The sequence below is a fragment of the Neodothiora populina genome (genome assembly GCF_041146345.1).
Source record: "Neodothiora populina strain CPC 39397 chromosome Unknown canker_contig_14, whole genome shotgun sequence".
NCBI classification, from domain to species: Eukaryota; Fungi; Ascomycota; class Dothideomycetes; order Dothideales; family Dothioraceae; genus Neodothiora; species Neodothiora populina.
In genome coordinates, this window is record NW_027191408.1 from 1,336,473 (window position 1) to 1,363,745 (window position 27,273).

The window sequence follows — 27,273 nt, forward strand, 5'->3', positions numbered from 1 at the left end:
GTCTGTATGAAAGGAGCTGAGGAATAGAGGGAGTCGACTGGCGACGGCATTAGCCTGATCATTTCTAGGTTCGTCTATTGGTTGAAGTCGTCCAAGTCTTTGCCGAGCATGGCGAAGCGAAAGATGGAACCAACAAGATCATGCTGCCAGACGTGCTACGGCATGGCTGTTGTGTCTTGACGACGCAACAAGACCAAGAATAGACCAAGTGGGTCAGACATCGTATATCCAGTTTATCAACAAGCTAGCTTTCCGGAAATTCCATGGAAAGCTGAGTGGCGCAGCGGAAGCGCGCCGGGCTCATAACCCGGAGGGCCTTGGATCGAAACCAAGCTTAGCTAATCTTTTTGCCTTTGACTGAGGGAATTGAGACGGTTTGTGTGCGCGCGATGACCAGCTTATATGTTCACTCATACCTAACTTCACCTTCAAGGTCTTGTCCATCCTTCGCCAAGTCATGCAGATTCTTCGGTAGAACTCCGGCAAATCAGCTCAACCCAAAGCCAAGCGAAGGCATCATACACAGCCCTCGATTGTAGAGTCGCTATGTCGCCATTTTGCCAGCCGAGGTCACCGATTGCCTCTGTACGGCTGCATGGCTGATCTAGCTTTGTTGCCAGCATGAGGAAAAGATGGTGGAGAAGCAATTTTTTTATTCGTTGTCCCATCCCAAGCCTAGCATACATATACTAGGTAGTCTGCCCAAACTTCCAGGTCCTGAATCCAGCCAACTGGTTTCAATCCCTCGAAAAGAGGTTGTGTGGTGTAATGGCAGCACGTAACGTTGTGGATAGTTCTTCAAGAACCAACCAACGATTCCGTTACAATCCCGGTTCGATTCCGGGCACAGCCAGGATCTTTTTTTTGCTCTTTCCTCTTCTGTAACCAGGAGGACTCTTTGCTTTCCTCTTCTGTAACCAGGAGGACTCTTTGCTTTCCTCTTCTGTAACCAGGAGGACTCTTTGCTACCGGGAGCAAAATAATTCGGTGGTTTGCTTCAGTTCACAAGACTCGTCTCATGAGTTGTGTCATGCACATCGAGTTTTTCCCTTCAGGTCTGATGTTAGCACCCCTCTGTGTTGCCTCTAGGAGCTTTCAGCAACGGCAGTCCGCTTCCAAAACCAGCTCCCTTGGACAGTCATGAATGTATCGACTTTATCCAACATGTAGTGCGAGGATACAGAGCATGCCTTCAGTCATGTCGACCTAACAGTTTACTCATGACGTGCTTCGCAGCACAGCAGTGCGTTCATTGCTGGTAATTAGATGCACCCTGCATATCAGCGCGATGCTGACGGATCTGGCGATCAGAGTACGTCAAGCGACGTGATGCGAGATCAGTCTCGAGCCGAGGTATAAGGTGGGTCATTTGACACAATACTGCAGACTTTCGTACGCCGTGAAGGTGTGTCTGGAGAGAAGGGCTAGCAGCGCATTCTTGCTCTGTCTGATTGCACCAACACATACTTTTGAACTTATAATCCACTTCGGTGTCTTCATCCACCAACTGGGCAGCTTGACCGCCGAATTCGTAAACATGGTACTCGTGCAGGAAGATAATTGCCTGTCGCAAGAGAAACGCAGGCATCAGACCTTATCAACCAAGCGACGTCGTATCGTGTGTATCTGAGAATTACTTGCAAACAAATGTCAGTGCTGAATTTGCGTGTACCAGAACCGGGGTTCCGGGTTTGTGGCTTACATCTCGGCGATCGATCTGGTGTTTTGATGGCGTCTTCTGCGACGGCGGGATGCTTTTTGGGATCTTGTGGACTAGATCTGTGATATTGTGCATATAGAGGTATGCGGTGTTCAGTCATGGCATTTTGCGTCCATAAATTGTAAGCATGACGGGGATGTACATTGAGTGTGGCATTGCTTGCCGCGTCCAGTCGCCATAGGACGAAGCAGCAGATGTGACCCGAGAATCTAGGGCAACCCTGTCCGCTCTTCCGCATTCGTCAGCATTATTGTATAATCAGCGATCACTCGGCATAGAGGCACGAGACATGGGGGCGACGGTCGTCCTTGACAGGAGATAGATTTCATGTATATAAAGTGGTTAAAGTCTTATGAACAAAGCACACGAATGCCCTCAGCTACGGGCCTATGTAGCAAAATGCTCAAGCTTACTTTCACGATTCGCGTATATGAAAGCCAGCCCAACACCACCTAACTCACTCGTGGTCGCATCATTTACTCTCCTGCCGTCTTGGTGGCATCAGACATTTCCACAGTCACAGTTGTAATTTGGTCTAGGACTTGGAAAAGCAACTTTGTACATGACGGGACTAAACTACAGAGCGGCCATGGGATATGAACGCAAGACTGACAGGCAAATTCCCGCCTCCCAATCGCTCGTCGCGTTGCACTCTTCTCATTCATTCGTTCCACGCACTCAGCCTCGAGAGATTCTACTCACGCAAGGCGGGTAAATTCCTCTCGCTCGATCTAACAGCTAGCGCCGGTGGGGATACCCTCGCACTTGTCGCTCTTCTTGCCACCGGTGATAGAGACGCCCTCCCAGGTCCAGTCGCTGCAAGAAGCACAGAGAATGTAGATGGGGCTTGCGTCGTCTGCGACGGTTCCGGTGACGCCAGAGACAGTGACTTCGGTGACGGGGATGCCGTCGGTGGGGGTGCCAGTGGGGGAGCCGTTCTCGTAGTCCTGCTCGATGACAATGCCGTAGTCGGTGATGCCGCTGAGCTTGATCTCGGAGTAAGTGATGTTCTTAACAGTGCCAGTCTCGCCAGAGACGGTCTTGATGCGGACACCCTGTAATATCATTGTCAATCACCAAAAATCATCATATGACCTGCGAGAGAGTACTTACGTTCATGCTGTTGACGATCTGGGAGTTCTCAATGACAATGTTTTCAACAGTGTTGTCACTGCGACCACCGACGGAGCCAATAGAAAGACCGTGGCCACCGGAGCAGTAGCCGCCAGTGAAGGTGATACCAGAACCCGAGTTGATAGCCAAGCAGTCATCTTGGTTGTAAACAGTACAACCACTGATAGTGACATCGGTACTGCTGCCCACGTCAAAAGCATCGGTGTTGTGGCCCAAGGCGTCGCCGTCAGAGTTGGTCTTGTCACCATCCTTGTTGTCTACAGTCACATTGGAAACAGTGAGGCCTTGGGCACCGTTGATACTGAAGATCTGGACAGGGGAGTTCTTGATCGTAATGTCGGAGATGGAAGAGGAGATGAGCTTGTGCGCCTCGAAGAACTTAGGCTTGGTCTTGCCACCGTTACCTCCCTTGCCGTCCCACCAACGGCTGCCATCACCGTCGAGGATAGCACCATCGGCGCCCTGGACCTTGATACCAGTGCCAGCAACACTAACGAGAGGGCCCTCCCACTCGTCGTATCCGAAGGTGGTAGTTCCCTGGAAAATGACGGTAGTGTCATCGTTGAGATTCTGATTGTTAGGTTAGCACTAGGCTGGGTACACACTCTGTGTTTTCAGAGCCACCCACAGTCAAGTCCAGAGTGGCACCAGAAGGCACGGCGACATTGTCAAGGACGATAGTAGCGCATGATGCCTGCGAAGCACTGACAGCGGCGGCATCCGAGAAAGTGCAAGCACCGCCGGACGAAGAAGTGCTGGCGCGGAGGTTCAGACGAGGCTTGGGGGTCACTGCAGGCGCGGCAGGAAGAGCCAAGGTGGAAACACCACTGGCCAAGAGAGCAAGTGCGACGGAAGAAATGCTAGGCATGATTCCAAAAAGTAGATAGATTCAAAGAGTGAATATAGCTAAGGTAGTTGTACAGAGAAACGATTGACAGAAAGATACGAGACCGGCTCGAGAAGGAATGTGAATGATGACAAGATAAGTCAAGTCTGCAGAGATGGAAGACCTACCTTATATACCCCCTTCACTTGACGGATGTCGACCGCCGTCGTTGAGTGACCCTCACTGAATGACCTTCGCTGGAGGTGCACCGAGCAGGACCGTGAGGTTACAGATTGGACCCGCAGGCTCTCACTGGTCAAAGTCTTCCATGCTGTCCGTGCCGACGTCGGAACCACGGCGGTAGGACAATGTAGTCTGCTATACAGGAATGATTGCTTCGCCAACAGGTTGATGCTCTATCCTTGCTAGTCCCCCAAATGACGGCCACGCACGCATGCGTCGGGATGTCGAGTAACGGAGCAATAAAGCAATATATCTGAGGGAGGAAAGCGGAGAGTTAAGCATCCCAATCGAAGGCTGCGGGAGCGGGTGGCGTGCCAAGGCCAATCTATTCTGTGCAGCGACCACTTACCTCCGCAAACAGGTCGATGGTGAAACTCGTACCGTTCAGGCCTAAGCAAGGATCGATAAGATTGGTGCATACGCGTTTTAAGACACCATGACTTTGCCGGTGGTTGTTCCTGTCAGCTACTTCGTATCAAGCCCCAAGCGAGGGACCGGATGGAGAAATAGCTGTGCTGATCAACATCTGACGTGGTTCAGACTCTGCTATGACTTAACATATTCAGAAATATCGCTGCCGATCCGAGTGTGTAATTGTTGCAAGCGACTATATTTGTTGCGCTCTATTATCTCTGAAGTTTTGCTTACACCCCTCCCTGGTGCAATCTGGACAGAATATACCTGACATATTCCCCAAACGCCATGCGCAATCATCTGATGAAGAAAAAAACTCCGATCTCCTACAGAAGAGAAACATAACTCAAAGTGTTGAGGCATCATAATCTCTGCTCATCAGTGTTCGTAGCGTCTCGCGACTACATCTAGGGCTCAAGTCTGGAACGCTACTATCCGGAGTGATTGCAGTATTCGCAGAGGAACCTGCAAGCGATGGGGTATACACTCTATATCCATCAACGATGAAGACATCGTCATCTGGCTGAGATGAATAGTCTGGAAGCTTTTCCGATCCGTAGGAGGGCAGACTGTCCGATCGCGACCGCGAGTCTTCGTACTTTGCGTGCTGTGATGAGCGGTTGATCTCGGAATTGGAGGATAATCGTCCCTCCGAGATGACCGCCTGCCACGCTTGCTCGATGTCACTTGTATCGACGTGATCGCCAGTCGCGAACGACGCAGCTTCAAGGACAAGCGCTTGCTTTTCTCCACAATCGAGTTGACGGCATGGGAGCCGAAACAAAGCCCTAAAAGCAACCCAGCGTTTGCGAATCGCTTCTTTGCGAGCAAGTCGCCGATACTCGCGAGCGCGCCTTCGTTCCTCGCGGTCTGCCAGTCTTTCCGTTCGTCGGCGGAAAGATCGACACTTTCGACGAATGCAGGAGAGCAACCCGGTCACGCCGAGTACGCCAGCGAGGACTTCGAGTACTAGTATAATGATACTCTGCTTGTCCGTATGTTCAGGGCTGGGGCGATGGGAAGTCGGATCGGTTCCGTAATTCAGATTCTTCTCATCGGCCACGATTGCTTGCCATTGACGTTCATCACTGACCAATGGAGACTGCTGAAGTGATGATTTGATGGTGGCCATGAGATCCATGACAGCATGACGAATGTGCTGGCAAATGGCTTTGCCCGAACACTTCACGTCATGATTACACTCCTGAAGGTCGTCACTGAGTCTGGTACGACAGTCCATGGTCAATCTACGAATGAGCTCGCGCTCTTCCTCGAAGCGCTTGCGAAGTTCTTTAGCGGGTGGGTTCTCGGAGTCAGTGGACTCTTCGGAACTATTAGCTGCTGTCGATGCATGGCCGTCTGAGTCGGGCAGAGGCTCGCTCTCAGAAGGGAACAGGGCGGAAGCGATCTCGTGTTCGTTGTCCAGAGATAGACATGTAGTATCCGGATGGGGATGAGGGATCACGAGAGTGGCAGCTTGTAGAGTAGCGTTGAAGACAACAGTGAACGAAGGGAATGTATCGCGAGAAGCCCCGTCCAAAGGGTCTATGTCGAAGAAGAGAACCTGTCGAGGTGAGGGTAGTGATGACAGTGAGGTTGTGTCGCAAAAGCCTTGCACAGAAAGCGCGACGGTCTCATTAGCGGTCGTGATATTGAAGGATGATGCTTGGTCGACACCGCCTCGTAAATCAACGTTGAATGATTGACCGTTCAAAGTCAAAGACACATTGTCGCATTCATGACTTTCTTCAAGATCATGTACAAGTTCAAAAGGCTAGAGTGAGTGAATAAAGTCAGATATATAGAATAACCGGTATGGAGCAACGCCGTATTCTTGGCTTACCAGGGCCGCGTCAGCTGGGCCATTAAAGCAGCCGGGACATGCGACCGCAAAGGCTACTGCATGCCGATATGCTGCTACACATCGACCATCAGTTTCATTTGATCCTTATTGCATGACGGAATCGGCCTACCCTGAGCTGGATCATCCTCTGCGTCGTGGAGAGGAGAGGATGGGACGATAATCGGATGTGGAACGGCGCTTATGAGTGGTGCGAGGATGATCGTGATGTAGAGAACGTTAAAGACACAAGGAGCACATAATAAGGAGATGATGGTAGTAATGAGAGAAGACATGTTGATTCGAACGTATCGCGATAATCTACATTGGCCTTGTGGCCCGTCGAGTATAACGTCGGCCCCTCCTCGATAGTTGAAGTATTGTAGATTAATGGCGCAGGTCTCTGAGGATAGAGCAGGTCCTTATGATGGGTTCAGGCAACAGGATGAATGACTGATACGCCAAGCGGAGGCTCACGGCGGAGCACCTGAAGGATCAAGTCTTCTTTTGGTATTATTTACGAGAGTTTTGCCGTGTCCAAAAAACCCATGCCGCGACCATCCCTATTGAGGGACAAGTTGCGTCAAGGGTTTGAGGTCTGTGCTTCACATTTCGACCATGAGATTCCACCCCGTCACGTCGGACATATAAGGACCCGAGAACGCCGATAATCCGACCGGGCGTTTGTCCAGCATTTAGGGTTTGGCTCGTGCGGCTCTTGCCGCTTTGACGTCGCCGTGTCGCTGCTTCTCAGTGTCGTCGCCCTACAGAGGCAGGCGCGAAGCAGCGACTAAGCTCGAATGATGACAATGCGACAAAGCTATACCTCAATCTAGAAAGAGCTACCCTACCTACCTTATCCAGTACGGCATATTGAATCACCATCGCGTGTATCCAGTCATTATTTATTGAATCTCGTCGTATCCTCTCTTTCTCTGCTTGATCTCCTCGACATGGTGGTGAGTTTCCGCGTCTACAACTCCTCAGCGATTATGTGCTCACCTCAGGCATCTAACACTCACATCTTGCATGACAGCTCCCACTTGGACTACTCATCGCGGCGCAAGGCCATCCTATGCTGGTTGAACTCAAGAATGGCGAGACCTTGAACGGCCATCTTGTCAATTGTGACACATACATGAATCTCACTCTCAAGGAAGTCATTCAAACGAGTCCGGATGGCGATAAGTTCTTCCGGTTACCAGAATGCTACATAAGAGGAAACAACGTATGGCTATTTTTGGAATGGGAGTATACGATTGGGCGCGGGCTGACCTAAAGCGCCACAGATTAAATACCTACGAATGGAAGATGAAATCGTCGATCTGGTGAAGGACCAACAACAAAGTCAGCAATCATCAAGAGGCGGTAGAGGAGTAGGGGCTCAAGGCAGAGGAGACCACGGTGGAAGGGGAGATAGAGGTTCCGGAAGAGGTAGAGGAGGCAACCGTGGTAGAGGCAGAGGTCGCGGTCAATGAGAGGCGCTGTGCACGAAGGCGAAAGAAGGAGGATACCCATCACCCGACACTACCTAAACGCGATTGCACAGTTGGCGGTTATCACTCGAAAATTTTGCGAAGTGGCATGCTAATATGATCATGGTCACACATTATTGCTTTTCAGCGTGAGTTCTGAAAGCCATTGACGATAAATTAATACCTGCTTCGCTGTCCTGAACTCGAAGGGATAGAGAATGTCTCAACTTCTCTTCTTCTCGATTGATCAGGTGGGCAAAGGTGGCAGTGAACTCAAGATACATTATAAACACAAAGGTTGTGGGCACTAAATGCTATTAAGAGTTCTCTAAACCAAAACCAAAACAATCAAAAAGAGCTTATCGACTCAGTATCTGAACGCCATATCTCGAAAGATTTGCCCCGAGGTATCGTGCAACCAAGAATCGCGAACCCGCACATCCAAAACGCCGCCACAAAACCCACTGATTCTGGTGACTATGTGACCCTGCTGACTCTGACGTTGTCTACAGTCACTTGCGCTGTTTTCCCCGTCAGGCCGTTGCCGGTGAGGCACTGTAATGTGATGCAAATCATGTCGTCCTGTTGTGTGGCTTCGAAGGTCTGACTCATTGTGCCCCATGTCGCTGCCGGAGTACCTGCACCGTCCTTTGCACCCGCACTGGCTGGGCCTGCTCTCGTTAGGAGCATCTCATCCCAACCGTAGTTATAGAGACTCAGGCTGCCACCAATGGAACCCGAGGACGGAAACTTGTATTTGAAGCTGACTTGGTACGTTTGGCCGGGGCAGATAGGGAGCCTGGGGCTGCATATAGAGCCATGCGAGTCTGCAGTCGATGCATACTTACACGCCAATATCGCTGCCGAACCTGAGCTATCGAAGCTGGCCCCAGTTGCCACACTGGCATATGAGGCAGGATTGGCCGTTTTGGTCCAAGAGGCAAGGCCAGACACGAAATTGCCCGCTGCAGTAGTCAACGCATTATTTGAGCAAGTCGATGTTTTCGTAGAAGCAATGCTGGTCCGTGATGTCATCGTTGTTGTTCTAGTTACTACTTGGGAGGTTGTGGATGTACCAGACAAGCATTTGCAAGCTTTTTTGAGGTCATTCACGCTGATGCCTGGAATAGTAGACCTCGTGCGATCCCTAGCCATTCATTAGCATAACAGCGAAGTCGTGAATACTGGACGAGATGTTCGAGGACTGACTGATACATATAGAACGAACAGAATGCCGACGGACTCGGATACTCATTGGACAATACTTTGGTGTATACACTACAGCTGGATCCTGCTTTCGGCGCGAACATTGTGTTGTATCTGCGTGGTGTTCTTGCAGAAGCGGTGATACATTTGCATGCCGCCCAAGTGTCCGATGCTCCTAGCAATTGGAAGGGGGAATTCGTGCGCGGACTGTCAGAACTCGTGTCAGTCGGTGTTTCCAATCTCTCGTATTGATCTTATACATACTATGAGAGGTAGAAGTCACAGAAGAAGATGGCATGTTTTGAACTGCGATTCACATAGGCCACATTCTTCGAGTTGCATGTAGCAGCTCGCCCCTCAACCACTGCGCATATTACACACGACACGAAGGCGAGGAGGTTAAATGTGACAGACAAGAGGCGCATGGTGTTACGAACGGTGGAGGTACTGCTGAAGTAAAGAGGTGGCTTGAGAAGAAACACCTACCTGAGCCCACCCATATATATTCATGGACCCATGGGGTAAGTACTGTTATATGTTCATCGACTTTCCACATATATGTCATGGCCGACGACATTTCGACGTTCAGATTCTGCATTCCCAGCCACGAGGACTATGAATTGTATAGAAGAAGTTGTCAACATTAGAACGGTATACGGTTGATATCTAACGGCGAATCGTGGTTACCCGCCACAATTGACCGGCAGTGAGGGATGCTTTCGCAAGTATATTGCACTCAACGTGATCGTCCAGAATCATACAGTCGTCTCTTCAGAAGCATGAATTACAAGTCATATGGATCAGTACAGTGCGTTGCTGGTGTACAGTGAGTTGTCGATACATTGAGAGATCAGAGTAAAGTAAGGTAAGGTGAAGTGAATAGGGCAGGCTAAGGTAAGGTAGACATGCTGTTCAAGCCAAGACCGTTAAAACGCTTTCCTCACGCGTGCCGGCTTTCAGCCACCTAGGTACCCAACACATGAGCTCTCGGCATTATTCTACAGTCCCTATCGAACACTTTTCGGGACTTGTAGGGACCATGTCGTCGAGTCGCGGGAGATCAGACAGTTCGTGTGATGACTTTGCATGTGCCGAGCTCTCACAATGAAACCATCAAACGCTTGACCGAACGTAGCATCAGCATGTAGCCGAAATGCGAAAATATGATTAATGACCTGGGCAGACCGCAATGCATGAAGAGTACGGTATATTGATTAATAGGTGCTGCGACCTTGCCTTGAGCACTTCTCTCAAACTGGCCTCGACTTGATCGCATCGAGTAGGATGTCATCAACGAAACCAATTTGAGCTTGTGATCATGCAAGAATCTCAGGTCCTAATTTCACAAGCTTAGCAAGATGTACGGTCAACGCCATTAGAGACTGCAGCGATGAGCGACAACCATCATATATTAAATACGATTCGAGGCAATGTACAGTCACAGGTCATCCTTAAGTTCAGACTTCCCTCGGATGTGCTACAATCATACTTCAGGCAAGATCTGCGGAGTGCAGCTCCAAAGCTACTCCACTATTTCACTTTGTTATAGCGATACCCGCTCCGCTGGCCAGCAGGATTGTTAGCGCGATTCCGCCATCTGGACTCCATTGTCGCCATCTGGTGGTCACTTAGGATTGGACAAATGTTATTGGTCGGAATAGTGTCATGGTCCACCAAAGGTCTTGCTCAACAAGCATGTTCAATATCTGGTCGCAGGATCGAGGGTACTATGATGAAAGTACTGCATTAATTACGCGATGCAGGGAGGGAGGTGTGATACTGGCGATGCTCATCATCCCAGGGGGACAGACAACCGTCATGGTCGAAATGGATATTTAAAAAGGCTTAGACCTCAGCCTGGTCTGCCATTCTCATGTGCTACCTATCTCGAGCACTATGGAGGATATCACCACCAATGCCAATGCGGGCGCCTCTGCTACATCTGACGCAAGTAACAAGAAGGTGCAATCTGTAGTGTCTGAAAGTCGGACATTCGATACAGGTGGAATAACTACACCAACAAGTGATTCTCTCGCGATATCACATGATACCAATCGAACAAGTCCCACCCCCGGCAATCTGAAGCACAAGCTACGAACGGTGCAACGCTACATCTGGGATGACCCGGATAAGTCTTCTGAAGAGAAGAAATTCTTACTCAAACTTGACTTCTTCCTCCTCAGCTACTCTTGTCTCGGCTACTTCTGCAAAAATTTGGATCAACAGAACGTGAGCAATGCATACGTTTCTGGAATGAAGGAGGACCTACATATGGGAGGCAATCAACTATCGTACCTAAGCAATGTCTTCACTGCTGGCTACGTCGTGAGCCAGCTTCCAGCGGTCATTCTGGTGACCAGAGTCCGGCCATCGTACCTGGTATCAACGTTGGAGGTCCTGTGGTCGATCTTGACCTTCTGCAGCGCTGCTGCGAAGAATGTCTCACATCTATACGCTCTACGATTCCTCATTGGAGTCTGTGAAGGCGCGTTCTTCCCTTGCATGGTGAGTTTATATTGAAATTAGTTAGGAGACGGGAGCTGATACAACATTAAGGTATACGTGATCAACTCTTGGTATCAGAAAGACGAACGGGCCAAGCGTATGACTCTGTTCTACGCCACGGCAAGTCTGTCACATATGTTCTCAGGCTATCTGCAAGCCGGCGCATACAACGGACTGAATGGGGCTCTCGGACACACTGGCTGGCAATGGCTCTTTATCATCTGCGGCGTCATCAGTCTGCCTGTGGGCATCGTAGGGTATTTCTTCAACCCCGACTTTCCAGATAATACCCGTGCCTTCTACCTTAATAAAGGCGAGATTGAATTTGCGAGACAGCGCCTGAGGAAAAGCGGATACAAAGCATTGGGCACGTCAGCCTGGGATAAAAAGAAGATCTTCCGCATCGTAGCCTCATGGCAGTTTTGGGTGCTGTCCTTCGGATATTTCTTTGTCCAGTCAAGTTACCCATCCCAGCAGCCCTTCTACTCTCTATGGCTCAAGGCGGAGCACCACTCGGTATACCAGATCAACGTATGGCCAACTGGACAGAGTGCGATTGGCGTCGTCACACAGGTGGTGGCAGGCATGCTGTCAGATTCGCCTTTACTGAATGGTCGACGTTGGCAGGCCATCATTGTGATGCAAGGCGGGACAATCTTCTCGACAACTGTGCTAGCCGTCTGGAACGTGCCTATTGGACTGAAGTACGCTGCCTTTTACATATCCTACATGGCTGCGGGAGTTCCAGCCCTGTACTTTTCCTGGTTTCCTGATCTCATGCCAGACGATCATGAGATGGGAGGATTCATGACTGCTTTCGCGAACATGTTCTCATACATCAATGTTATTTGGTACACAGACGCGGTGTGGCGAACATCAGAAGCACCCAGGTTCAAGGCTGGATTCATCGCTGCAGCTTGCTTAGGTGTAGCGCTTATTCTGACATCGCTTGGTATGCGCTTCCTTGAGCTAAGAGACGGGAAGATTCGCGAAAAACATACGAACGGGCTCGGGGATGTGGAAACGCCAGTGATTGTCGGAGAGGAAGAAGAGCCTCGGGAGGACTCAAGTCGAAAATCGCATTGAAATAGTTGACTTGGACGCTTTCGGGTAGGATAATGTAGAGGGCTCAGCTCATTCTAGATACTTGGTAACTAAATACCTATTCACCACGACACCTAGGTTGATTGCGCTGATATCACCGAGCTTGATAACCGAACCTAGTTTTGCCATTCAAGTCAGTCAAATGTATGTCCGACTGCAACAGAAGTTGATCATATACGCACAGTAAGCCTCCGCATATTTGGACACTACAAAGAGAACAAACCTGACCACGAGATACCATTTAGTGGCGGCAACCTCCACTGTCAAGGACCTCAGCCATCCACTGTACAGTAGAGTAGTGTCCATTGGCTGTACCTTCCCAATATGGACAGACGAGTTCCTACCGCGTTTCTCAAACACAAAGCTCGAAGTACTATTGATCCAAGCCTTACATATTATGTACAGTAAGCTACCTTAAGTTCCGGTTCATAGTAGAGATAAGACCGTCCTTTTGCTTGCCGTCACGTATTTCAAGATAAGCGTTCCTGTGCTCAATTGTCATTTGAGCGTCTAGCAGCTTGCGGCCGCCATTATTGGCCTTGAACCTTCTTCTTCGGCTGGACATCCCGAATAGGGTATAGCGTCGCTAGAGGCACATCACCATCGCTCTATTGTAAGACCATCACCTGGTAGTATATAAACACCGAGATGCACTCCGTGGTCTCTGTTCACCTTAATTCTCGCATCAGACAAGTCCAACTATTCTCATTACTTCACTAGACGGCTGATTGATAGTTGGTGTGTTAGTAACATGTCTCCGGTCCATCCTTTAACGAATCTCTCCATCGAGGAGACCAAGCAAGCTCGAGATATTGTTCTGAGCCATCACCCAGATGAAGTCATTGATTTCAGGGAAATCTTTCTCAAGGAGCCTGCTAAATCAGAGCTGATCGAGTTTCTCGACCTGGAGCATTCTGGTAGCCTAACAGCATCATCTCCTCGACCTGCTCGCTTGGCTAAATGCCAGTACGATGTCATTGGCGCGGACAGAATACCTTATTACCACGAGTCCATCGTAGACGTGGCGAAGGGTGATCGAGTCAAGCATGAAATCATTGGTAAAGAGCACCAGGCAGCCCTTACGCTTGATGAATTCGACGTCCTAGTGGATGCCTGTAAGCAATCCAAGATGTTCCAAGATGCTCTCTCGGAGTTCGAGCTCCCACAAGGCTTCGAAGTGGTCATCGAGCCGTGGCCTTATGGAGGTCTTGATACCACCGATGAGCACAGGCGATACTTTCAAGGCCTCATCTTTGCTCAGGATCTTCGCAATGGAAATCCGGACTCGAATTTCTACGCATTTCCTTTGCCGTTGATCCCAATCATGGACGCCCATAAGCGAGAAATCATCCGAATTGATAGACTGGCTACAGGAGGTAAAGGAGATAGCCTCGACGGCAAAACGAACTCCAAGAAGATTCTGGAGCACTGCACGAATGCCGAGTACGTCCCTGAGCTTCTTCCCAACGGGACCAGAAACGATCTAAAGACTCTCAACGTCATCCAACCTGATGGTCCCTCATTCACCGTGTCAGACGATTCTTTGATAGAATGGCAGAGATGGCGATTCAGAGTGTCATTCAACCCTCGCGAAGGAGCTGTCCTGCATGACATCCATTACGATGGCCGAAGCATTATGTATCGACTCGCCATTAGTGAAATGACCGTCCCATATGCAGATGCTCGTGCTCCCTTCCACAGGAAACAGGCTTTCGACTTTGGTGACGGCGGCGCGGGTAATTGTGCCAACAATCTCTCTCTCGGATGTGATTGCCTTGGTGTGATCAAGTATTTCGATGCTTGTCTCATCGATGGCAAAGGCGATGTCAAAGAGCACCCCAACGTGATCTGTCTTCACGAGCAAGACGAAGGTATCTTGTTCAAGCACACCAATTGGAGGACAGGCCGCGCTGTTGTGACGAGAAGCAGGGTACTGGTTGTCCAATTTATCATCACACTGGCCAACTACGAGTATATTTTCGCCTACAAATTCGATCAAGCTGGCGGCATTGACATCGAGACAAGAGCGACTGGTATCGTCAGCTGCGTGAACATCGATCCAGGCAAGACGAGTGACTACGGCAACGTGGTCAACCCCGGCGTTCTTGCCCAGAACCATCAGCACATCTTCGCCATCAGACTAGATCCCGCTGTTGATGGCCACAAAAACACAGTCATGATGGAGGAGTCACATAGAGTCCCCATAAACCCACGAACGAACCCTAAGGGCAACTATTATGAAGTTCACAAGACTCCTATCACGCAGTCTTCCTATGCGGATGCTGAACCCATGAACAACCGGGTCTTCAAAATTATCAACTCATCAAAGCAGAACAAGATCAGTGGTAACCCTGTGGGATACAAGCTTACGCCTCCCGCCACGCAGTTACTGCTTGCAGATCCCGAGTCAGTACAGTCTAAGCGTGCATCTTTCGCTCAACACCATGTGTGGGTGACGAAATACAAAGACGATGAGCTGTACGCAGGCGGCCGATTCACTCTGCAATCAACAGAAGAGATCGACGGTGTAGCCGACGCCGTGGCCCGCGGAGACAACGTCGAGAACGAGGATGTCGTGGTCTGGTCCGTCTTTGGACTTACACATAACCCTCGAGTCGAGGTACGTATCAATGTTGTGAATGAACGCTGAACACTGGACTGACCATGCGAATTATAGGACTGGCCAGTCATGCCAGTCGAGATCCACCAGATTCACCTTAGACCTGCAGACTTCTTCGAGGCGAATCCATCCTTAGATGTTCCGAGCAATAAGAATCTCGCGAGCCAGGAGGTTTACAAAGATTCGTGCTGTGAGTAGAGTATGCGTAAGACTAGACTCCGGGTCGAGGAATGAGATTGCGCGAGGGGACTTCATGATACAAGATACGACAATGAATCTAAATTTAACGTCATGTGTTGAGAAAATCGTCTGCAATGATTTACCACAGCAAGTCCAAGAACGACAACTCGCATAGTGCAATGATACTTCGATGTATATTTTAACGATTTGACCAAGTGAAACATAACGACAGCAACATAAAACATAAAAGTCATACATGGCACAAAGATGACAACATCAGGCCTTGGTCTCGACATCTTCCTTCGTCAGATCCTTCTCGAAGTCCTCTGAGACACCGACATCCTGTCCTTCGAAGACGACATTATCAACTTCGCCAGCCTGATACTCAAACGGCAGCGCCCTGGCCTCCGCGACATTTGGTGGAGGGCTGATCTTACAGATGGTCGTATAAACAGTCATTGCCACAACAAAAGCAGTGAGATAACCAATATCGTAGATATGATACGCCGGGCCCGTGACGTCTTTCACACCTTTGACACCGAGACTGCCTAAGAATCCGGGAAAGGGCAGCGCAATACCACAGACGTATGCGGCGTATGCTCGCCAATGGAAACCTCCGGTGTACCAGTAACGGCCATTTGGATTGGTCGTGTACATATCGCTGACCCAGTAGTTGCCCTTACGCACGAAGAAGTAGTCGCTGAGCATGATACCAACCAAGGTAGACATAAAGATGCCGATGCCCGTAATGGCGGTGAGGAAGCTGGAGCCCGAGGTCATGATCTCCCAGGGCACCAAAGCCCAGCCGCCCACGAAGGCGCATAGCACAGCGGCACGGATGAAGTTCAGATGGCGCGGAGCCATAATGGTTGCATCCACTCCGAAGGGAAGAATGTTTGAGACATAATTTGTTCCCATGAGACCGATGACGAAGGTACATGAGCACAGAAAGACTGCGAATTTGGTCTTGGGGGAGTTGTCCTCGACTAGGATCTGGTCGAGGATGAGGGCAGGCTCCCAGTATGCCTCACCGTATATCCTTTGAGTACAAGCAGCGGCAACAATGCCGAGGAGCGCGACTACAGTGGCGGACCACGGCGCTACGAGGAGCTGTCCGATGACCTGGTCACGGTTGCGACGCGCGTAACGAGTGATGTCGGGTTCGGAAGCAATCAAAGGTCCAAACTAGAAGGGTAAAGTCAGCGAAACATCGTGTTGGACTGGGCAATCATCGACATACCTCGCCGTTGATGGCGGAGTTCATAGCAGCCATGAAGGTCCAGCCAAGGACACTGCTAGAGCTTGCAGATTCACTGAGAGCAATTGTGCCTGGGCCTCCTGAGCGGACAAGACACCATATGAACAAGCCGAACATTGCAATGGGCATCGTTATGGCCTTGAAGTAGAACAGCGGCTTCATCTCATGCGGCCGGAAAAAAGTGACAATCAGTTGAAAGGTCCAGAATAGAGCATAAGCAGCCATTTCCCTGGTTGTGGTTCCCGACGACTTGGGTAAGCTGTTGTGGATATTCCTCCATGAGTGGCCGAAGATGCACTGGAACATGATGTCTAAGAATTGGCCTCCGAAGTACGACTGCACAGCAAACCACACGAGATCAAGTACCACACGGACAAAAACCGGGAAGTAAGCTCCTCGGATGCCGAACGTGGCACGAATCATCGTGGGAAAGTTGATGTGATACGTCGCGCCGGAACGACCATTCCATACAGTGATTCCAGAAGCGATGCCATGCCCAACGAGAACGGCCAGGAATGCCTGCCACCAGAGGAGCCCCCCTGCGACAAGAGAAGATCCGACAGCCCACGTGGATGCACCCCAGGACTCGCTGATCCACCAAGATGCAAACGTCTGCCATTTCCATACCCTCTCCTCGAGAGGTACAGGCCGCAGGTCCTCGTTGATCAGTGAAGTTTTGTCGTAATCACCGATGTCCTTCATGCGAAGGCCATCAATGAAGCGGCTACGCAGCCTGTGCTTGATATTGAGTTGTACCATATCGACTACCTAAACCTAGAGAAGTAGAGGAATCACAGAGTAGCCGTAGGACGGACGACAGCTGTTAAAAATATCAACGACCCGATGCCATCCCCATGATACTGGGGATCTTGTGCATATGTATGCACAAAGAACCAGCCTAGAACATCATGATAGGATAATGTTATCTTCAAGAGCAATGCAGAGCCTGTCTGCTCTGGGACTGATCCGATCCTGGCGAGATGATTGTGGATGCCCGCGTGGCGTCGGTGCAAAGATAGGAGCTCCGAAGGTGTGAGATAAGGTCTGCGGGACCCTGGAAATACGCCACTTGTAGTACACGTCCGTAAGCTTGGGTCGTAAAACCCGTCCCAGCTTATCGGTTCGCACGTGGGAAAACGTGGGACATCCCACTAATGCGATGCTGGGACCTAGCAGGGTTCGTACAATGGTCGGTCTGCATAGAGGATGCGACTAAGCGCGCATGAGGAAGCGTACAGCGATTACTTCGATTTCATACAAAAGCTGAGCTGGTAATTCTAGATCTCGACTCTCTGACTAGCCGCTTCCGCGCAGCTCTCCATATCCGAAGAGTAAGGATAGTCTGTATATCCAACTTCCCGATCATCTGGAAATGGACCATAGAAGCGACTCCTGTCATACTTGTTCATAGGCTTTCCATCTTTCAACCTGAGACACAGTCAGTCGTAATATTCTCATAACAGACCTTGGATGGGACGGAATCGCACTCACCTCTCGACAAAATCGGGATTCGCTAAGAAATGCCTTCCATAAGCAATCGCATCGTACTTGCCGGACTCGATGACACCCCAGCTGTTATCTTGATTCCAGCCGCCTGCGGTGAAGAAGGGTGTATCTCCCATGATCTCCCGGAACAAGTCCAAACTGATGCTATCAGGCGCCAACCCCCACGACTTGATGAATTCGTCTTTCTCCGCGTAGCTGTGGAATTGCTCGAAGCGAGGCTCAATGAAGTGGATATAACTCAGGTTGGGGATAGTCCTCTTCAGTTCCCTGCAGAGATATGACCACGTTTCAATCCTTTGCGTGCCTCTGGTCTGGTTGAACAACCCGAAAGGCGAAAGACGAATAGCACACTTTTCGGGTCCAATTGCTTCGGCAAGAGCAGTCATCAATTCCAGAGGAAATCTGCAGCGCTTCTCTGGAGTACCTCCATAAGCATCCGTTCTTTTGTTGATATTGTCATTGAGAAATTGTTCCGGGAGGTAGCCATTCCCTCCATGAACCTCAATACCGTCGAAACCAGCGTCAAGAGCCATCTTTGCAGCAGCAACGAATTCGCCTATAGTATCCTTGATACCCTGCTCGCTGAGCTCTTCCGGTGGGAAGTCTCTGTATAGAACTGGCGTTGACGAGAAAGGCGGCGGATGATGACTATACACATCACCCTCGATTGGCGAGACGCTCGCTGATACAGTGGGAGATCCAGTGAGTTGCTGCACAGTCGTCCGTCCAGCGTGCCAAAGTTGTGCGTAGAAGATACCTCCTTTATCGTGGACCGCTTTTACCACTTTTTCCCAACCTTTCAAGTGCTCGGGAGCGAAAAGACCTGGTACGCCAGGCATTCCATTGGACTGAGACTGTTGTTTAGCTATACACTTTATATTCGCCAGTCGTAGAAACACGGACTTTTAGACTTGGAGGTATCCCCTCGGAGATCAGAAGCCCACCATCTGTTGTCCTCTGACTGTAATATTCAGTAACCAGCTCATCAGGCACCCATATGCGATTTGGATCCTCTGGCGTACTCTCTTTCAAGGGCACGCCTCGGTTCCGGGTCAGAGGCGCGTGGACCACCCGATGCTTCAAAGTCATCTTCCCATTTGCAATACTCAATGGTTCAAAAAGCTTAGACTGCGCTCCCTTAGGTGCTTCAGAAGGCTTCAGGGTGAGGTTGGGTGCATCCATAGTCTCAGCGTGTGAGTGAAAACGGTGATGCTAGGTGAAGTTGAGACAGAAAGAGTGCATACAGATGACCTACCGCATTTACTCGTCGACGTCGCGCGCATATTAATACAACCTTTGCCATAGTCAGCCGATTAAGCTGGTGGGATCTTCTTCTGCCCGCTCTTTCGCCGAGAACATTTTGTGGTATCGGTGCGGGCACGAATGATCTGCCATGATCTACATTTCAATCGCTTTGCGCCGTCGGCCAAGCAAATATCAAGCTGATGCGGATCGGGCGTCATAACTGCCCCTCCTCCTTCACGGCAGCAGTGGCTCATTCAGCGTCGCTTATCGCTGCCTGCAGCATAAGATTCCAGATAAGAGCTGAACTCTGGCGCCGATATTTATACATCAAGGTGTTCTTGCCATGCGATAGGCGTATGTACAGTACCTTAGGTAAGCGGCTCACATCGCAGATGCCGTCTAGCGTAAGGGAGCTGTGTCGCGTGAGATACTGTCGAACGAGTCAGATTGAGGTTATACCCCGCAGTCGGAAGCACGAACAGCGTCCTGCCTGTTTCTGGTCATTATTGATCATTTCTTGGTGAATCCTTTTACAATTTATCAGGTACCTACCTAGTCATTAACCATTTCATCGGGGCGCCACGAATCCTCTGTGAATTACCATATTTATTGTCCAATGCATTTACTTTGTATGAACGTCCAAGGCCTATGCTTTCCAATCAAAATGCTCCTGCCATGCATGTCCAGCTCGCAAAACTTTCTCGTCCTGCCACATACCACTGATGATCTGCATACCGACCGGTAACATCACGCCAGCGTCGTCCGCTGCGGGTAAGAATCCTATAGGTATCGACATTGCGGGCTGGCCTGTCGCATCGAATTGAACAGTATTGGCTGTCAGACCCACGGTCGGAGCAATTGTTGCCAGAGGTGTAGTCTTGCTTCCATGTTTCGGTGCCACAAACGGGGTGGTTGGCGTGATCAGCACGTCGTAAGTCTCGAGTGCTTTTTCATACTCGTGACGCAATTTGAGGCACAGATTCGTGCCTTTTGCGTATAGCGTCGGGAACTTGTCGACAAGATACTTGCCGTTCAGAAAGATGTTCTGAGTAGTCGGAAAGCCTGAAATCAATGATGAGCGTAAATCATGCTTAGGGATCAGTAACACCTACACTTCTCAAACTTGTCTTGGGTCCAAGGCAATTTCGCGTCCTCGAGACCAGTAAGGTGATATTGTCTTCTGCCATGCTGCAGTCCCATCAATGCAAGGTAACATGAAACTCGCTGTTGAATCGTCCAAAAAGCGTTCCCAGTAGGATGGAGAGGGATGGAGACCTCTTCTACAATGGCGCCAATGTCTCTGAACTTCTCCGCAGCTTGGAGGACCATTTTCTTGTAGCCAGCATCGAGTAAGCTCAACTCGAACGCCTCTTTAAGGATGCCCACTCTCAAGCCGCTGGCGCCGTTTTTGCCCTGTTTCTTAAGGTCTAAGGCAAATGTAGTACTGCCGTGCTTGGGCGCTCCAAGACTACGATCGTCGATTCCATCGTATCCAGATACAGCATCCAGGCACTGAGCGACTTCGAAGACTGTTCGTGCTAACGGTCCAGCATGATCATCGATTGTATCATTACTTGCAATGCCAGTGTACGGGATGAGTCCATGCGAAGGCTTCAGTCCAACGCACCCACAAAGTGAAGCCGGTACTCGAATACTGCCTCCTTGATCTGCGCCAATGCCGATATCCACAAGTCCAGCACCCACGAGGGCTGCTGCACCAGATGTACTTCCTCCAGCAGAGTAACCTTTTCCAAATGGATTGTCGACGATGCCCTGTGCACTGGAGAAGGAACTAGTGGATTGACACCAATTCTCACAGTGCGCGGTTCCAACAATCTCAGCACCGCTTTCCAATACCCATCGAACGACGGTCGCATCCGCTTCAGGAATCCAAGGATCGATGATGCTTGTACCGAGTAACTGCGGCACACCCTTCACGCAGATGCAGTCTTTGAGACATGCGGTTTTACCTGACAGTAGGCCATTGTTCTCCATACTGTCCTTTATCGTGAATGTATGCGCCCATGCATGTCCAAGTACGTTTTCGTCGGCTGTAGGGCGATGGACCTTGACACGAGGGAATCTCTCAATATCAGTAGGCGGGTGGAAGTCATCAAGAGCGGCCACACTTTCAGCGCAATCGTGTAGGGCTGCGAGCAGAGTGGTGTAGTCCTGTTCATGTTCCTTTGGTACACTGAAACCCAACTCCCCAAATGTATTGGTTACATCATTCGTGGATACGGTGTTAGTGCTGACAAGTTGATATCAGCTACCTGTGTTATTGTTCCACAAATGTATGCGGACACTTACTCGGAAATAGAAGTAAAAAGAACGGACATGATTAATGGGCTTTGATGTGTATGGAAGAACAACGCCTACCTGGAGATGCAGCTTTCTTTGAATAATTCTTTCTCATAGTCACAATACATGAGCCGCATTGAGATGGCCTACCCTGAACGGCGCCGACGATCGGCGCCGACAACTTGCTTTGAGATTACATACTTGATAAAGTATGGGAAGGATACCTTATGATATCTGGTGGGGGTGGTATCAGTGATCCCCGCCGTGGATGCTTCAACGAGGCGTGGGCCGGCTATAAGTTGGCCGTAGCCGGCCATACATCGGGTGCTCGACACGGGCTTATCAGTTGCTCTTCCTCGGACATCCGACAAGAGCTCAACGACTCGTCGGGCTCTCCAGTCATATCGTATGCATAATTAAGCAACCGATACAGATTTGATGTCCCTTGTACAAATCACCCTCTATCTAATCGGATTCTAGGTCCATGAACAACATCTTGCCATGTGAGACGACTATGTACCTTCTTCATTCGGTCGAGTATCGGGTCACTTCGCCGCAGCTAGGCCACCATCCCATGGTTCATGGGAGGAGAGGAGCTGGCCATCATGGTCAGATCGCTGCCGAAAGCGGCGTGTTTGTCTGGTGTCCCGGTGAATCTCGAGGTAGTAACCATACTTGTATATAGTGTTCAGCTGCGGTGCACAGGTCGGTGGTCTGTCTCATTCTGTCTCCTAATATCTCTTCATATAACGCTATTTGATCTCAAACCATGTCTACTCCCGCACAACTTTCCGTAGACCCCAATACAGTCGCTGATTGGGAATGGAACGACAAATACGATTTCCCTAGAGATCTCGTTGGCTATGGAGAGCAGTCGCATAACCCCCAGTGGCCAGGAAATGCTAAGATTGCTGTGTCGTTTGTCATCAATTATGAAGAGGTAAGAGCAGCTCCATTCCTTACAGGGTGGCCGTGATATGTTCTCATTGTGAATGCTTCTCTTATACTAACTTTGCTGGCAACCTTAGGGTGCGGAGAATACCGTCTTGAACGGCGATATCCATAGCGAGAACCACCTGTGGGAAGCCCCTGGTGGACCCCCACATGTCAAGGAGCGCGCTGTGAACATTGAGTCCGAGTATGACTACGGCGCTAGAGCAGGAGTCTGGCGGCTCTTTCGTCTTTTCAACAAGCACAACATGAAGTTCACATTGTATGGAGTCGGTAAAGCCCTCGAGGGCAACCCTGCAGTGGCGAAATCATGTGTCGATAATGGGCACGACGTGGCTTCTCATGCTTATCGATGGATTGACTACCACAATTTCCCGCCTGAGAAGGAGAAGGAATACATTCGCAAGGGCATCGAAAGTATCCAGAAGCTGACTGGAGAAGCACCAAAAGGATGGTATTACGGACGTCTGTCGCCACGATCACACGCCTTGGTCTGGGAGGTCTACAAGGAAATGAACCTGCCTCTGTTGTGGATGTCAGACTCATACGCCGACGATGTCCCTTACTGGAAAGACGTCCCTGCCGAGAAGGACGATCCTAACCCAGAAGGCATGCTCATGGTACCATACTCATATGACTGCAATGACTACAAGTTCAACGTGCCGACTGGTTTCGGTGCGCCCATGGACTTCTACGACCATGTCAAGGGCGCTTTCGACGTACTGTACGAAGAGGGCCAGGAAGGCAGCCCCAAGATGATGACCATCGGATTGCACTGCAGGTGCATTGGCAAACCTGCAAGGTTCGCAGCGCTGAAGAACTTCGTCGAGTATATTGAAAAGAAAGATGGTGTGTGGGTCACTACAAGAACAGCTATTGCCGGGCACTTCAGGAAAGAGTTCCCGTACAAGAAGGGCCAGCTCGCGTAAAAAAATGGGAATGTAATACCATAATTTCATTGCTCCAACAGACATATAATGTACGCCCACTCAGAGACTTCCAATAGTCGTATAAAAGAATGCATCGTGGCACCATCAGTGAACTATGATCTCAAGACGAACCACAAGATAAACAAGATTCCCAATGTGTACAACGCTGGGGTAAAGTGGGGAAGGCGCCAAGCAGCAATCTCGACCACTTTGAGCAAGACGCGTGCTGAGGCGTGATACTAGTGACCAGTACGAGTGACGCGTTTGTTCGCCGCTTACATCGATGGATTGAAGTAGTAGAATGGCCACAATCAAGGCCATACATCAAAAGTCTGTCCATCAGATCCAGTCGGGACAGGTGATTGTCGACCTCAACTCGGTGGTCAAAGAATTGGTGGAAAACAGCGTCGACGCTGGAGCTACATCGATTGAAGTGCGATTTCGTAACCATGGCCTTGATGCAATCGAGGTCGTCGACAATGGCTCAGGAATATCTCGGGATGACTATGAGTCTGTCGGTGAGTGTTCGAAGATACTACCTTGTCGGATTTGATGAAAAGCTGACTTGTCATTTCAGCGCTCAAGCACCATACTTCGAAGCTGAGTACCTATGATGATCTTGAATCTCTAAGTACGTTTGGCTTCCGAGGCGAGGCTCTGGCATCGCTATGCGCTCTATCTAAATTACACGTGATAACCGCCCGTGATGTTGATGCGCCGAAAGGAAGCAGACTGGAGTTTGAATTCTCGGGTAAGCTTAGGAGTACGGCCATCGTTGCAGCCCAGAAAGGAACCAGAGTGGTCGTGGAGAATCTGTTTCACAATCTCCCAGTCCGTAAGAAGGAGCTTGAGAAGAACATCAAACGGGAATATGGCAAAGTACTCGCCCTGCTGCAAGCTTATGCCTGTATCAGCACCGGCATCAGATTTGTTGTAAGCAATCAAATGCCCAAGGCCGGAAAGAACGTTGCGTTTTCTACCAACATGAATACCAACACGAAAGACAACATCACCAATGTGTTTGGCGTTAAGACTTCGCATGCATTAATCAGACTGGATCTCAGGCTAGCACTGCGGCCCAGCAGGCCTGGTTTCTCATTCCAGCCGCATGCTACCACCGAAGCGAAGTCAGACTCTACTTCACAAGATGTGATTGTTCAGGGACATGTCTCGCGTCCGGTGTTTGGTGAGGGGCGTCAAGCTCCTGATCGTCAATTCTTCTTCGTCAATTCCCGTCCATGTGGCTTGCCCCAAGTTGCGAAGGCCTTCAACGAGGCCTACAAGTCTTTCAATGTTTCGCAATCGCCTTTCATATTTGCCAATCTCGTCATGGACACATATGCATACGACGTCAACGTGTCTCCCGATAAGCGGACGATACTACTGCACGATCAAACAGAACTCCTCGAAAGTCTGGAGACGGCTCTGCTTCAGCTGTTCGAGGAACAAGAGCAGAGCGTGCCACAGTCAAAACTGGCAGCTGCTGCTCCGACCAGACTGCCCTCGTACAGGCCTTTAACAATTATGGACAATGCTATGGACCGGACTGGCAGCGGCAGTCCAGAAGCCTCTAGCCAACCTGCTACGGAAGACGATGGCGATGACGCTTCTCAGGATCCTTTGCCACAGCGAGCACCTCATAACTTGATTCACGAATGGATGGGCCGAGACACTGTCGATCGCACCACTGTGGGCTCATCTAGATCAGCAAAGCAGGAACAGGCGCCGGCCCTAGTTCAGAATGCGTTTGATCGTATGCGACCTTTACGCACTCCTAAACAGGTTGCTGAGATTACTGTCGGTGGAACGACCACCAGGACAGTCATAGGCACTGGTGGTCCGTATAAGAAAAGAAGAATACACACTATAATCACACCTTCGTCAGCATCGAGTCTCCACGTCTTCGCCATGCCGGGCTCCCAACTGGAGCATGACAACGACGATGGAGATGTTGAAGCCACAGACGAGGAGAATTACCATCGTGTGACAGAAGACGAAGAGGATTGCCCGAGCGACCTGACAAGCGCAGATGATGAGGAGTCTCATGCACGGCATGACGATGATGTATCTCCATCTCACAAGGAAAGCAGCCCTCAACGGGTCGGACAAGCTCAAGGTGTGGACAACGATGTGGGATCACGACAGACACGTGCTCCAGGCAAGGTACAAATCGAGACTTCTGAATACAACAGGCAAGTGTCCACGACTGAGCCTGTCTCTACTCAATCGACCGCATGCCCATTCCTGCATGATCATACAGACGATGAAGAAGAAAACGAGCCAGAATGGTCACCTCGGGAGGAAGAAGCTGTGGTCTCACCCAGCCATCACCACGCACACTCGGAAGACTCCGATGGTGATTACGACGATGAAGATGCAAGGGCAAATGGAGACACCGAGGAAGTAGCTCGCTTGATACGTGACGCCGAGGTGACGGCTTTGCAGCAGCCATCAAGTGACAACACGAAGCGTGCCCACCAGGCGATGAGAGGATCTATTGGGTCCAGGTACAGTGTGTTGAATCTTACGACTTCGTCCCTAATTGATTTACACGAAATCAAGCAACAGGCTCTTTTGCTTGGTGACATCAATCCCAATAGGAACACAAGAGCAGTAGGAAGACCAAATCTTGATCTCGCGGATTATTTCGATAAGGCTGATGCCGAGAGTCGATTGTCACTCACTGTGTCTAAAGCCGATTTCAGATCTATGTCAGTCGCAGGACAGTTCAATTTAGGATTTATTATCGCCATGCGTCCCAGTGTCGAGGCGGCCAACGATGATTTGTTCATCATAGATCAACACGCGGCCGACGAGAAGTTCAATTTTGAGCGCTTCACGCACAGCCTAGAACTGGATTCACAGCGTCTTGCTCAACCAAAAAAGCTATACCTTACTGCTGTAGAAGAGGAAATCATACTGAATCATTCGGAAGCTTTGACAGCCAATGGTTTCATCATCGAGACAGACACGTCCGGCACCTCACTGGTTGGCGAGCGCTGCAAGCTCATCTGCCTGCCAATGAGCAGAGACACGACTTTCGATCTCTCTGATCTCGAGGAGCTGCTGCACTTCCTGTCTGATCACTCGGCGACGGCTTCAGCCCACACAATTCCGCGACCCACCAAAGTTCGCAAGATGCTAGCCATGAGAGCGTGTAGGAGCAGCATAATGGTCGGCAAGACGCTCAACCAGCCTCAGATGCAGAGAGTAGTTGGGAACTTGGGCGAGATGGACAAGCCATGGAACTGTCCGCACGGCAGACCGACCATGAGACACTTGGCTGGCTTAGGCAGTTGGGAAGCCTGGGACGAGCAGCAGGAATATCAACGTGGAGACGGCGACGTTGGAGGAGGACCAACAAAATGGCGCGACTGGGTTAGAAAAGTAAAGATGCGCGACGATTAAAGCGCATAAGCAAAGCATGTTCGCTTGCTGCCATACTGTAGCATAATGTGTGACCGGTGTTGGCGCAGGGGTGATGATGCAAGGCAAAAAGCAGGAAATTGTAGTATGATGATGGATATCTAGGAATGATGAAGGAGTGGAGAAAAGCCCCACTATATAGATGCAGGACAGTACCGGTGTTGTGTCATTTGTCTCCCGCATCGAGGCAGGTGCTTTCCTGACACCGGTGATGCTTTGCGCTACACTGCGTGCTCTTTGTTCCGTGCACGATACCCTAGCATAGCGCAACAATCCTTCTCGTATGTATCGAATCTGCAAACTCCGAACCGATGTGGTGAATCTGCAGATGTAATCAATCATCTATGGGGTTCAGTGCGATCAATTGCGTGCTGGTGCCTTAATTGGTAA

General features: G+C 50.1%; 11 protein-coding genes across 11 annotated transcripts; 5 read left to right on the forward strand and 6 right to left on the reverse strand.

Annotated features, from left to right (window-relative positions):
* Positions 1 to 2,451: 2,451 nt before the first annotated feature.
* On the reverse strand, positions 2,452 to 3,722 carry AAFC00_002361 (uncharacterized protein; the record flags this gene model as incomplete). Its single annotated transcript, XM_069341665.1, has 3 exons — positions 2,452 to 2,775; positions 2,834 to 3,424; positions 3,483 to 3,722. 3 exons carry the CDS (start codon positions 3,720 to 3,722, stop codon positions 2,452 to 2,454), a joined length of 1,155 nt encoding a protein of 384 aa, XP_069201759.1.
* Positions 3,723 to 4,683: 961 nt separating this feature from the next.
* AAFC00_002362 (uncharacterized protein) lies at positions 4,684 to 6,473 on the reverse strand (the record flags this gene model as incomplete). The annotated part of the gene is made up of 3 exons (XM_069341666.1): positions 4,684 to 6,111; positions 6,181 to 6,254; positions 6,311 to 6,473. 3 exons carry the CDS (start codon positions 6,471 to 6,473, stop codon positions 4,684 to 4,686), a joined length of 1,665 nt encoding a protein of 554 aa, XP_069201760.1.
* A 657-nt stretch (positions 6,474 to 7,130) lies between these two features.
* Positions 7,131 to 7,655, forward strand: AAFC00_002363 (uncharacterized protein; the record flags this gene model as incomplete). The annotated part of the gene is made up of 3 exons (XM_069341667.1): positions 7,131 to 7,136; positions 7,214 to 7,405; positions 7,467 to 7,655. The coding sequence occupies 3 exons, from the start codon at positions 7,131 to 7,133 to the stop codon at positions 7,653 to 7,655; spliced, it is 387 nt and encodes a 128-aa protein (XP_069201761.1).
* Positions 7,656 to 8,129: 474 nt separating this feature from the next.
* On the reverse strand, positions 8,130 to 9,283 carry AAFC00_002364 (uncharacterized protein; the record flags this gene model as incomplete). The annotated part of the gene is made up of 3 exons (XM_069348007.1): positions 8,130 to 8,799; positions 8,862 to 9,065; positions 9,123 to 9,283. The coding sequence occupies 3 exons, from the start codon at positions 9,281 to 9,283 to the stop codon at positions 8,130 to 8,132; spliced, it is 1,035 nt and encodes a 344-aa protein (XP_069201762.1).
* A 1,471-nt stretch (positions 9,284 to 10,754) lies between these two features.
* On the forward strand, positions 10,755 to 12,449 carry AAFC00_002365 (uncharacterized protein; the record flags this gene model as incomplete). Its single annotated transcript, XM_069341668.1, has 2 exons — positions 10,755 to 11,363; positions 11,415 to 12,449. The coding sequence occupies 2 exons, from the start codon at positions 10,755 to 10,757 to the stop codon at positions 12,447 to 12,449; spliced, it is 1,644 nt and encodes a 547-aa protein (XP_069201763.1).
* A 769-nt stretch (positions 12,450 to 13,218) lies between these two features.
* AAFC00_002366 (uncharacterized protein) lies at positions 13,219 to 15,285 on the forward strand (the record flags this gene model as incomplete). Its single annotated transcript, XM_069341669.1, has 2 exons — positions 13,219 to 15,087; positions 15,145 to 15,285. 2 exons carry the CDS (start codon positions 13,219 to 13,221, stop codon positions 15,283 to 15,285), a joined length of 2,010 nt encoding a protein of 669 aa, XP_069201764.1.
* Positions 15,286 to 15,543: 258 nt separating this feature from the next.
* Positions 15,544 to 17,284, reverse strand: AAFC00_002367 (uncharacterized protein; the record flags this gene model as incomplete). Its single annotated transcript, XM_069341670.1, has 2 exons — positions 15,544 to 16,452; positions 16,508 to 17,284. 2 exons carry the CDS (start codon positions 17,282 to 17,284, stop codon positions 15,544 to 15,546), a joined length of 1,686 nt encoding a protein of 561 aa, XP_069201765.1.
* Positions 17,285 to 17,802: 518 nt separating this feature from the next.
* Positions 17,803 to 19,213, reverse strand: AAFC00_002368 (uncharacterized protein; the record flags this gene model as incomplete). The annotated part of the gene is made up of 3 exons (XM_069341671.1): positions 17,803 to 17,953; positions 18,017 to 18,879; positions 18,935 to 19,213. The coding sequence occupies 3 exons, from the start codon at positions 19,211 to 19,213 to the stop codon at positions 17,803 to 17,805; spliced, it is 1,293 nt and encodes a 430-aa protein (XP_069201766.1).
* Positions 19,214 to 19,922: 709 nt separating this feature from the next.
* On the reverse strand, positions 19,923 to 21,615 carry AAFC00_002369 (uncharacterized protein; the record flags this gene model as incomplete). The annotated part of the gene is made up of 3 exons (XM_069341672.1): positions 19,923 to 20,338; positions 20,389 to 21,527; positions 21,587 to 21,615. The coding sequence occupies 3 exons, from the start codon at positions 21,613 to 21,615 to the stop codon at positions 19,923 to 19,925; spliced, it is 1,584 nt and encodes a 527-aa protein (XP_069201767.1).
* A 731-nt stretch (positions 21,616 to 22,346) lies between these two features.
* On the forward strand, positions 22,347 to 23,457 carry AAFC00_002370 (uncharacterized protein; the record flags this gene model as incomplete). The annotated part of the gene is made up of 2 exons (XM_069341674.1): positions 22,347 to 22,517; positions 22,606 to 23,457. The coding sequence occupies 2 exons, from the start codon at positions 22,347 to 22,349 to the stop codon at positions 23,455 to 23,457; spliced, it is 1,023 nt and encodes a 340-aa protein (XP_069201768.1).
* Positions 23,458 to 23,758: 301 nt separating this feature from the next.
* Positions 23,759 to 26,865, forward strand: AAFC00_002371 (uncharacterized protein; the record flags this gene model as incomplete). The annotated part of the gene is made up of 2 exons (XM_069341675.1): positions 23,759 to 23,975; positions 24,035 to 26,865. The coding sequence occupies 2 exons, from the start codon at positions 23,759 to 23,761 to the stop codon at positions 26,863 to 26,865; spliced, it is 3,048 nt and encodes a 1,015-aa protein (XP_069201769.1).
* Between the last annotated feature and the right edge of the window lie 408 nt (positions 26,866 to 27,273).